The sequence below is a fragment of the Brachycentrus maculatus genome, unplaced genomic scaffold, assembly GCF_059751285.1.
Source record: "Brachycentrus maculatus isolate JH-2025_06_01 unplaced genomic scaffold, ASM5975128v1 h1tg000263l, whole genome shotgun sequence".
In the NCBI taxonomy this organism is placed as follows: Eukaryota; Metazoa; Arthropoda; class Insecta; order Trichoptera; family Brachycentridae; genus Brachycentrus; species Brachycentrus maculatus.
The window spans coordinates 1,692,762-1,705,000 of record NW_028281014.1 but is presented as its reverse complement, the minus strand read 5'-3'; the positions used below and the strand labels follow the sequence as shown (position 1 = coordinate 1,705,000).

The window sequence follows — 12,239 nt, the reverse complement described above, 5'->3', positions numbered from 1 at the left end:
AAAATAAATAAAACACTAAATAAGTATTGCAACTACAGCTATATCCTTTTGCCAGATTATGGAATACACTACTTTAGACATTTTGTGGAACAAATTTAGAAAATGAAAAGTTTGACAGATACTTATACCCCTTTGATCCGTAGTATCTCGTCGATTTACTTAAAAAATTTACGACAGTGATTTTTTTATTCCCTCGGGAATCATGGACAGCGCACCACAATATGTATATTTGTGTACGTTTAATTTTATATTAACGAATTGTGCATTTTTTTACAATTTTAAAACAGTTTACCTCGTAATCGTAACAATAATAATGATCGAAAATTGAATGTGGGCTCTTGCATTATTGTGATCTAATGTAAATATAAAATACAGACTTGTTTGAGCAGTTGGCCAATTCAATTAGATCAATAAACAGATTCTATTCTTGGAATAAATTTTATTTAAGTTATTTAGTATTACTGTAAGCGTATTGTATCACATATTCATAATGATATAATTGAAGCCAGTGCTGGAAAAAATTACTGGTACCTGGGACCTGGGACGTAGCCCGGGCTCGGCTGGATGTGCAAAAAAAAATTTTTTTGAAGAAAAAAGTCAAATATATTTTTAAACCAAGTTTTGAATTTGTGACAATTTAGTATTCAGAACCAAAGTAGCGAAAAAATCGACGATTACAAATTGCCGAAAGTGTTATTAAAAAAAGAAAAGGAATTCAATAAAGATTTTTTTAAATTTATGATTTACTTAGTAAATACCACTATTTCTTAAAATCTACTGTGACACGTATTTCGATGCATTCCGCATCATTTTCAAACACCGTATGAAAATGACGCGGAAATGCATCGAAACACGTGTTATTTTAAGAAATAGTGGTATTTACTAAGTAAAACATTAATCAAAATGTATAGATTTTACCACAAAGTGACTGCCGAATCGATTAATGAAAATATTTTTTTATCTATATATATTTTTTTAAAGGAAAAATCCGTTTAGTTTCTACTTCAGAGACTTGTCTGCAGGTAGGATAGTAAGTATAGAGAAGGTAAATTTGAAAAAAATGCATCACAAACACCCAGAACCATTAAAAAAAATATATATATATATTTTTCAATCGGCAGGAATCGGAACCCACGGCGTCAGATTTGCAGTCGAGCGTCTACCCGACTGTGCTGTGGCGCCAGTCTCAACATAGATGAAGAAGAGTATGGAAGTCTGGGCATTTACACGGCTTGCGATCTATCATAGACTGTAATAAGCCCTGTAAATGCCCAAACATTCATATCCTCTTCATCTATGTTGAATAAAAACTCTTCATAACTCCTCAAGTGGAGCAAAAACCATAATAAGTAGAAAAAAATCATGTGAATAAAAAAGGGATTTGAGCTTATTTTAAAGTAACTACTATCTGCTTCAAATATAATAAATATTTAAGATTTTAAAAAATATATTATGAAAAAATATATTTTTTAAATATATTCAAATACAATTTGATAATCGTAAAAAAATATTGATAATATTAATTTTGGGATCAGTTATAATTATAATAACAATTTCGTTTTTTATTATTATTTATAATTAAATGTTAACATGAGGTAAATAACTAAAACTCACTCTCGGGATATAAATTAGTTCACAAAAAAACTTATTGACCAAGAGTAAGGAGAGTGAATGCTGGGAACAGAGTGAATGGTGCACTAAAATCAGTTTTAGCAAATAAAAATCTATCAGCGGAAGCTAAACTGGCAGTACACAATGGAGTTCTGGTTCCAACCCTTATGTATGGAAGCGAAGCATGGAGTTGGCAAAAGAAGGATGAAAGCAGACTGAATGCAGTCGAAATGCGATCCCTCAGACGAATGTGTGGCAAAACGATGTTTGATAGATGTTCGAAGGATGAAATAAGGAAAGAATGTAAGGCTGAGATAAGCATTATCGATAAAATTAAGAAAGGTGTGTTGAGATGGTTTGGACATGTGGAGCGTATGAGTGAAGAAAGAACGGTTAAACAAATTTATGAGGCGAATGTAGTTGGAAAAAGAAGCAGAGGACGACCGAGGAAAACTTGGCACAATCAGGTATGTCAAATACTTGAAAGCGGCCGGGTCAGGAGTCGTAATAGTCGTCGGGTATGTATGAGGAGATGCATGAATGTAGAAGAGGCAAAGAATGTTTGCAAAGACAGAGTGGTGTGGCGTTCGATTCTCTCTGCCTACCCCTGCGGCGAAGCGGCGTGATGGTTAGTTTGTTAGTTAGCCAAGAGTAATTACTCAATTCTTTATTGTCAGATATGGGATTGTAATTCTTTACACTTCTTTGTTTTGAATGATATACTACATTTTCACCAAGAATTGTTAAGTATTGCAGTTGAAAGTTTCTGTAAGATCTCATAATATCCGTTTGCTTTGCTGCGATAATTTACATCATTGCTTCAAGGTCTTATAAAATTGCAACCACATAATTCTTTACCTTAATGGTCTACTATGGTCACTGGTCCGCAGTTCATTTTGCATAACAAGTTGTTTGAATGTCATCTCCAACTATAAAAAATATACTTATATTACTCTGTGTAATATTCACTTTGTGTGTACTACAATATCCACAAACAATATATCGCTCACTCCTTTCAACAACATCACATATAAAAAAAACTTGATTTTTCATAGATTGTTTTGAAAGTTTAAGAATATAATAAAATGTATTAAAAATAAATATCAAGCCACTTATTGAACTTTCTACTGTGCAACAGATCTTTTTAGGTAAAACCTGAATGTTTTTTTCTCCATTTGAAAAATATTAAGTATATTGAAAAAAATACTTAAACAATACCTTTTCTTCAAAATACAAAAACAACACTTTCTGTCCTGTAGCGGGTAAATATTAAGTTACAAATATGCTGCTTTTGCTGGGATATAGTACATTTTCTGGGCGTTCCGAAAACATGCACAACTGAAAATTGACGATTTTTCATATATGGCGTTGTTGAAAAGAGTGAGCGATATTTGCTATGTGTAATTTGTGTGACAATTGCAGATCAATAACTTACATAATTCTATAAGTGTTAGGATTATGCTTGTCTGCTTTCAAATGTAGCAGTTTTTATTGTATTTTTCGCTAAGACCGTTCAAGATGCTTTGCATATTTTAAACTAGTATTTTGGCCGTGTGAGCAGGTTGCCTTAACTTGTTTTAATTTATTTGCAGAAAAAGCTGTTTGATTAATAATATGGAACCTTGTTTGTTGACGCAGTCAATTGGTCCATAACTAGGTTGTGATAATTTACTGCAACATATGGATTTCTGATTTTAATTGCATTACTTCAATGTTTTATTTACGCGCTTTTAAAACTGTTGATTTCAGAAGTGAAACATTATTATCTTTAAGTAAACAATTAGTTTGAAATGATGCTCTATAAATATGGTATATAATTGGAATTTAATGAATTAATGTTTTATCAACATTTATTGATGCCAATTATTTGCGATGATATCAACTGCTAGTGTTATTTAAAAAAAATAAGCTGACAATTCTTAGTAAACATGTCATTATAATTGATTTACTTTTAGCCATTGTATTTTGCATTACTGGATAATGCGGGATTTCCGGACATTTAAAGTGTCAGATTAGTTGGATTAGACTTTTAAGAAATGTGGATTACAACTTAACCTCCTAGCTATAATGTGACTCTTATTATCTTATATAATCTGACACAACATGCATAGCATTGGTAAACAAAATACCACATGCATAAAACATGCTAAAAGTTTGGCGGTTTATTAAAAATAAAAAGATTAAGCAGATCCTTCTATTCCATTTAATTTAATATAATCTAGTCCTTTTAAACCCACCATTTCCTGTAGTAGTTTGCCGATGCTCAGAACCCATATACTTTAAATTCCAAGCGGATATATCTTTTCAATATAGCGGCTTAAGAGATTTTCATTTAGGACGAAGAGATTTTATTGTATTACTTGCCTATTTGATATTATTTTAATTCATCAGAAACACGCTCAATCATTATATAATATAATCAGTCAAAAGACTTGTTTGTTAGCTGTGATGATGTTTAGATATGTCAGTAGTGTAAAGGGGTATATTTGTCTCAGACCAAATTTTACAGGAGAACAAAAACAAACTTGTGAAATTAAATAACTCATTTGTTTTATGTATTTATATATATATATATATATATATATATATATATATATATATATATATATATATATATATATATATATATATATATATATATACATATATATATACATATATATATATACATATATATATATATATATATATATATATATATATATATATATATATATATATATATATATATATATATATAAATATATATGTATATATATAAATATCTTAATAAAACTAAATAAGTATTGGAATTACAACTATATCCTTTTGCCAGATTATGGAATACACTATTTTAGACATTATGTGGAACAAACTTAGAAAACGAATAATTTGACAGATATACCCCTTTGCCATTACACTTCCGATGTTTAGATATGTTTTAAAATTGTTTGTTCTCTTTGATTTTCAGTGTAGAAAATTTTTGGGTGTCGACTGCTATCGGAGCCATCAAGGCTATCGTCTTCTTCTGTGATTTGATCACTTTCCCTGTCCACTTGGTGCTGCAGAGGCCATGGCAGAAACGGGCCATGTCACGCAGGGTGAAGGTCAGTCGCAACTCTTATTATATCTTCTCAGCATTGCAAAATCGTAACGGACAAGTACACTGCCGCACAGCCATTAAAGTGCACTAATAGCTTATGTTCAAGAGTGCATAGCAAGAGTTCATAATAGTAGATTGCAAAACTTAAAATACTATCACCTCTCTATACTTATCTGTAAAGTTCTTTACACACCTCTTTTAACTCATATTACTTGTTCTTACTGCGCTTTAGTAGCTGCTAGGCATAAACACAAAACTTGTATGTAGTCTTAAAAAGTATTAAAATATTGATGTTGGGATAAAAATACAATAAAAATGTGATTTTTCATGCACCTTAATTTTATAAAAATAATTATCCATCTGGTTTTGGAAACACCTTGCCTTTATCAAGGATACTCTGATAGGATGATTACAAAAGAGGTGTTCAAAAACAATGTTTCGTTCATTCTTTAACAAAATTTTCTACAATAACAAAAGATAACTTGTTTTAAAATGCGGCAAAAAAAAGTTTTAGTCTTTAAAAATGGTTTATATTTTAAATCTCGATTTAAGTCCATAATTGTTTCAAAACTTTATTTGAACAGATTTTAAGAAGGAATCAAGTTCTTTTGTTTTTTCTTTCTTTTAAGAATGAAAGCTGTTATTTCATTTCACAGCATTGATTTGTAATGTGATGTCTGTAATGCGTATTTTGCACCCAATAATGTGTAATTGGTGTTTTTCTTGTAAACAAATCACGAGTGAATGTGTTTAGCACATCAGGCCACTGATGTATTAAAGTACGCTGATAACAAATGTTTATAGTTAATAGGTCATAACTAAAACATATTCATAAACAAAGATCACATCACTTTATTCCAAAATATTTCTTTTTGGAAATTATTACGTCGACACACATCTTGCTGTAAAAGAGTGGGATTGAAATTATGGCTTTATATGGGACATGTGACATGTAAAAATGTATTTAAAATGACTGGATATATGAGGTCTTACTTACAAAAGCGATTTATAACATTTGAAATAATCATTTGGAAATAAAAATATTTTGTCAAGTTTACACGCAATTATCTGTATGTCACAACTACAGGATTATGAAAACCCAATATCAACTGACTTTTCAATCTGTACTTAATAAACTTTTTTTAAATTACATTTAGTAGCAATACAACTTTTTATTTATTTTGTTTTTATTTTATTTATTAAATAAGCAAGTGTTTGCAAGTTAATAAAAATTCACACTCTTAAAGAATAAAGTTGAAACACAAACATGTTTATTCAAGTATGTATGTAGATGTTCTTGAAAAAAAAACTCTTTTGTTCTTGGGGTCCTGTCTTGCAATATGTCCTGTCCACTGCCGTTTGAGTTTTGCCATAATATTTGTGTACATAATTGATTCCCTTTGGCAGGCCAAGGTGGTGGAGAAGGATGACGCGTCCATTGTGGTGCGGGCCCTGGCGCCGCCCAGTGAGACCACAGTGTGGCTGGTGCGCGAGGGCGTGGACACCATGGACCGCATGCTGCGTACCGCGGCACGCACGCACAACCAGCGCCGCTGTCTCGGCACGCGACAGATCCTCAACGAGGAGGACGAGGTGCAGCCTAACGGCAGGATCTTCAAGAAGGTAAAATATTCTTAAATCACTTCATTAGTGCGCTGCTTTTCTCCATCATGGTTTGTATGAATACATGTTAAATCTAAAGTACTGTTTTTTTGATGAGACAAAAAACCGTTTTACATGTTTTTGAATGACATGTTTTTTTATTTAAATTAAGTTTTTTATACATATTATTTTATAAAAATAAGGAAAATAAAATAATTTATGCTAATTTGTAGTAAATTAGAAGTCATTTTAACATTCTAAAGGTGTATGATAAATATAAAATAACTTACTAATCAAACTAACATTACTAATGAAACTAACCCCACGAACGTGAATATTAATATTTTAAATTCAAATGTAAATAAAAATATATACTCGATACTGGCTAGAACACTCTAGAAAGGTGAAAAGCCATAAAAAAGAAGTGCGAGTACATTTGAATTGTCAAAATCTTCCCTTGTTTCCCTAGAATATTTTCAAAAAATCCCCGAAATTAAATTATTCAATTTTCTAATTGGAGCATTACGATTTTGTTCCTTTGTTCTTTGTTAATGTACATTAGTAGTATTTTAGTATTTTGTTAATGTACATTAGTAGTATTTTAGTATTTTGTTAATGTACATTAACATATTGTCAATAATTTTTTCCATCTTATTACGCATATTGAAATAATATACTAACGTGATTAATTTAATTCAAAGGGCACTTGAAATCTTCAGATGTGACACTTCGTGTTTGAGCAACATGTTGAATGTCAAATGTTTTTAGAATATCATATGATATACGTTCTAGTAAAAATGTAAAGAATTGAACAATCAACTTTACTACTTTTTTGAGACCGATGTGTCGCTCTGTCTCTATTTTTGAATATTTTGTTGAATGTGGAGAACTCTAAGATATGCAAGATTTGTTAAAAAAAATTGTATTACCAGCGACCAAAAATACAATATCAGCCAAGTTCAATTTTTTATTATTAACTAACTAACCATCACGCCGCTTCCCTGCAGGGGTAGGCAGAGAGAATAGAGCGCCACACCACTCTATCCTTGCAAACATTCTTCGCCTCTTCCACGTTCATGCATCTCCTCATACATACCCGCCGATTGTTACGACTCCTAACCTGACCACTCTCAAGTATTTGGCATACCTGATCATGCCAAGTTTTTCTCGGTCTTCCTCTGCTTCTTTCCCGCTAACATTCGCCTCATAAATTTGTTTTACCGTTCTTTCCTCACTCATTCATTCTACATGTCCAAACCATCTCAACACACCTTTCTTAATTTTATCGATAATGCTTATCTCAGCTTTGCATTCCTTCCTTATTTCACTATTCGTACATCTATCATACATCGTTTTGTCGCACATTCTTCTGAGAGATCGCATTTCGACTGCATTCAGTCTACTTTCATCCTTCTTTTTTTTTATTATTACTTATTATTACCTCATTTTTTTATTATTACCTCATTTTTATTACCACTCTTTTTTGTGCCTGCCAACATAAGTGATCACTTAAACCAGCCTATGATGGTCGTCAGCCCCGTAAATGCCCAGACTTCCATATTCTTCTTCATCTTTGATGAGATGTCAAAAAATAACCTTGAAATTTGATTCATTTTTATGACATTGGTTTTAGTAAAAAAGGTAATCCACTGTGTAGTAATATCTTCATTTGATCAGCTTTTATTATAGTAAAAAAAAGCAATATTTATTTATTTTTTAAAGAAGTCACGTATTATTGCCATTGATTTTAATAAAATTTACCATTTTATATTTTATTTTATTATTCTATGATATCTTACGATATTATACATTATTATCTTAAAACTTAGATGACAAATAGTATAATTATTTCTCAAGAATTATTAAATGGATTATTTCGAGAAAGTTTGGAATTGTGATAGTTAGTTTACGTATATTATTTTCATCTTTTGGATGGAATAAAATATAGTTACATAGATTTGAAAAATAGTCACAACTAAGCTAATGTCAGTTTAACATTAGCGCTGTTGCAATGCATTTTTATGACCTTATCGCATACCTACAATGCGACATCTGGCCTCTAGTTGAGAATTACTGCGATTCTTTTTATACAATCTGAAACATAAAAATTGCATGATTTACTGTGACATTGAAAGTGCAGTGATTACAATAGTAATTAAAACTTATATCCGAGTATGGGCATGATTTATAATATTTTTATTTTAAAATGCTACTATACACATTACGTATATTCAACATGATAATTCTTACAACCCTTATCCGCACCTAATGGTGCATAGAGCACTCACTTTATCTTGATTGTTAATTACATAAAAGTAAGATGATCAGTCTTGCCCTCAAGGTACCTGCCCAGGGTATTAAAATAAAAGTTCGAATATATTATATTAACAAATATAAGTGAAAAATCAGTTTGGTAGTCAAACGCATTAACTATTACACCTGGGGGGCATACAATCTCTCATATAATACTCCTATTACATACTAACAAAAGAAATGCCAATTCGACCTTTTTATAATATTCTGCAAAAACACACATGAAAACATTTTTTTTTTCTCATGATTCAGTAATAGCATAAAATGTGCCATGTCGCATCATTAAACTATTTCCTGAACTGCACTGGTTACACTTACCCTAAAGGGTAGAGTACTCTGTCTGCTCATGTATAAATAAATGTTTCCTTCGGCACCATAGTATCGAAAACAGCTGCGTATTCTAGACAAAAATGCCGATAGACGTCTCATGCTTTGATCAATCAGCTTTGTGCCGAATTTGTGACAATCGTGACAAATTTGTGACAGTTGCTTTGTGCCAAATTTGGAGAGCAAGTCTTGGCTATTGCTTGGGATGCTTCTCCATCAGCAGTTAGAAGTATGGAGTTTGATAACCTTTAAAAAAACTTTTTTTTACCAAATCATAATTTTTTACTGTTTTTTTTGTAATTTAATTATTGTTCTTTCATTCTCCAATTTAATCGAAGTGCCCTTGAGGTAGTGTTGTACAAAAATGACTTTGATTCAATTATCCATAATTATTATTATAAAAAAACTAACTAACTAACCATCACGCCGCTTCTCCGCAGGGGTAGGCAGAGAGAATAGAGCGCCACACCACTCTGTCCTTGCAAACATTCTTCGCCTCTTCCACGTTCATGCATCTCCTCATACATACCCGCCGATTGTTACGACTCCTAACCTGACCACTTTCAAGTATATGGCATACCTGATCGTGCCATGTTTTTCTCGGTCTTCCTCTGCTAATTATTATTGACATAATAATTTTGGATAATTTACAAATTTTGGTTGTATGTAAAAATAAATGGGATTAAGTGGTTTGGTTGTAAAGTGAAAATAAATGGAGTTCAAAAGATCAAGATTATATTTAAGAATAAATATAATGTGTATATTATTATTACAAGACAAATATATATAATATTTATGTTACAGTACAATATGGGTGAATACCAGTGGAAGACATTCGCCGATGTGGAGCGACTGGCCGGATTCTTTGGTACCGGTCTAAGGGAATTGGGAAACAAGCCTCGGGAGAATATTGTCATCTTCGCGGAGACGCGCGCTGAGTGGATGATTGCCGCTCATGGCTGCTTCAGGCAGAGTATTCCAGGTTCAGTACTGAATTACTATTTTAGCGATGAAATGAATCAAGTGTACTCAATTAAGTTGTTTTATTAGTAATCCATGTTAAAATTACAAGTAATTGATTGTTAATTACTAATCATCATTAGTAATTACAAACATAAAAACAAATCTCTGGTTTCATGCCGGGCTACCTCTTTTTGAGCTGAATGGTAACTTTTTTGTTTTACGGATGGACTTTATTTTTATTCTATCATCTAGATCAGTGTTCCGCAAACTTTTTCTGTTAAAGGTACATCTGCCAAATCAAAAAATTTTAGAGGTACACCAAAGATAAAAACCAAGTTTATTGAATATTGATTAATTATTAAAATTAATATAATGCGAAAACATATATTACATATGATTTTTAACGCACAATGTAAGCCTGCTTAAATGAGCACAGGCGATCAAAATTTTGAGCAATTGTTGATAAGGCCGCTCTCATCTCTACTTTAATCGTCCACAGGCGTTCTCTTATTTTTTTAAAAAGCAGTTAGGGTCGAAAATCGAAAAAGAATTTCAATAGCACACTTTGAAAGCAGTTGATATTCATTTTTTATATGCAGCCAAAAATGTGCTAGCTCTGTTTTGGAAAATTTCAGTTTTAATGTCTGATCAGTTTTTAATAATAATAATAAAACCCTTATCCGCACCCCAATGGTGCATAGGGCGCTGCGTCATATAAACGCAGCGTTATCTTGATCGTTTACACATGAAGGAAAGGTGATCAGCCCTCCGCTTCAGGTACCAGTCCAGGATAATATTGAACAAATATGAGAGTGAAAAAATCACTTCTATTTATTTTACCCCCCTTGGAAATCGAACCCGGGACCTCCAGAACGGTAGCCGAGCGTGCTGACCATTACACTACGGAGGCGGACGATCAGTTTTTAGCTCCATGAATTCTTCTCGCTCGTTTATGGGTAAGTGACTTTTTCCGCGGCACACCAACTAATCACCACAGCGCACCAGTGTGCCGCGGCGCACACTTTGCGGAACACTGATCTAGATTATCATATAACTTATTTAATTATGAATCATTCAGCTTTATAAATCCTCATTTGTACATTATATAAATATAACAGTATTGCCATCTATGACAGTAAAATAAAAATATTGAAACCATTTTATATTGAAAAAAAAACTTTAACTCTTACCACTCTGTAGGCCAGACATTCTGGCCCGTATGATTCTAGTAGGCAGCTCCGTGGGCCACAATGTCTGGCCCGGTGCAGGTATAAATTTAATCACTGATTTCTCTATCACCCAAGTATATTCTACTAAAAAATATTTCAGATAAATACAGTTAATCTTAATTAACATGATCATACGAATTGCCAGACAGAGTGTCCCAAAATTAGGGAACCAAAATATTCATTTTAATGGTAGAAAAACGTTACATTTTTTGGATCAGAGTAGCTGATCGGTTATGAGAAAAAATGGTCAGAGTGGAAAGGGTTAAAATCTACGTTATCCAATAATAAATGATAGTATTAATTATTACTGTTCTTTCCTGCTTACATTTGATAAATATCAAACAAACCACAGTTTATACTGAAGTATACACAGCTGTGTACAATGTTTCAGTATTTATTTAAATTAAACATTAAAATTGTTTTTGAGTTTGTTTATTCTTTAAACACCTTATGTATTTGATTTTCGCTTTTTCTGGTTGTTCAATCGAGATGTCTATTCTTTCAGTTGTCACCATCTATGCGACATTGGGAGATGAAGCCATAGCCCACGGAGTGAACGAGACAGAGGTGACAACTGTCATCACCACTCACGATCTGCTCCCCAAGTTCAGGAACATCCTTCCCAACACACCCCGGGTCAAGACACTCATCTACATTGAAGATCAGATCATGCCGACCGACACCAAGGGGTTCAAGGATGGAATCAAGATCATTTCATACTCGGATGTTCTCAAATTGGGTCAAAAATCCACCATCAGTAAGTGATATCATCAAATATTTATAAATAAAATCTGTGTGGTTAAAAATTAAAAGTACCATAGAACGGGGCTACTTGAACTTTGATGTGTTACTTGTCACGACACGTTCATTATTGTAGACCAAATACAGATTTAAATATTTTTTTTGCACTGGGCTCGAGTAACATACCAAAGTTCAAGTAGCCCCGTTCTACGGTACTTGTATTTAGGATATTACAATAATTATTTTAAATTTTGACAATTACGTGTAGTTGGTTCAAGGTTAAGCTTGTGTTATTTTTATAGTAAAGATGGCGAAGTTTTTAAACGGACAAAAGACTCCAATTATTCACAATGTTTCAACCATTTTTCTTC

General features: G+C 32.3%; 1 protein-coding gene across 3 annotated transcripts in view; it reads left to right on the top strand.

Moving 5' to 3' along the window:
- LOC148305730 (fatty acid CoA ligase Acsl3-like) overlaps positions 1-12,239 on the top strand; it is a 48,484-nt gene that overhangs the window by 29,406 nt on the left and 6,839 nt on the right. For all 3 annotated transcript variants that reach the window (XM_088266188.1, XM_088266189.1, XM_088266190.1), the window contains 4 exons: positions 4,562-4,697; positions 6,101-6,316; positions 9,740-9,917; positions 11,633-11,884. In XM_088266188.1, coding sequence (XP_088122314.1) covers positions 4,562-4,697; positions 6,101-6,316; positions 9,740-9,917; positions 11,633-11,884 — 782 coding nt within the window. The remainder of the gene's footprint in view (positions 1-4,561; positions 4,698-6,100; positions 6,317-9,739; positions 9,918-11,632; positions 11,885-12,239) is intronic.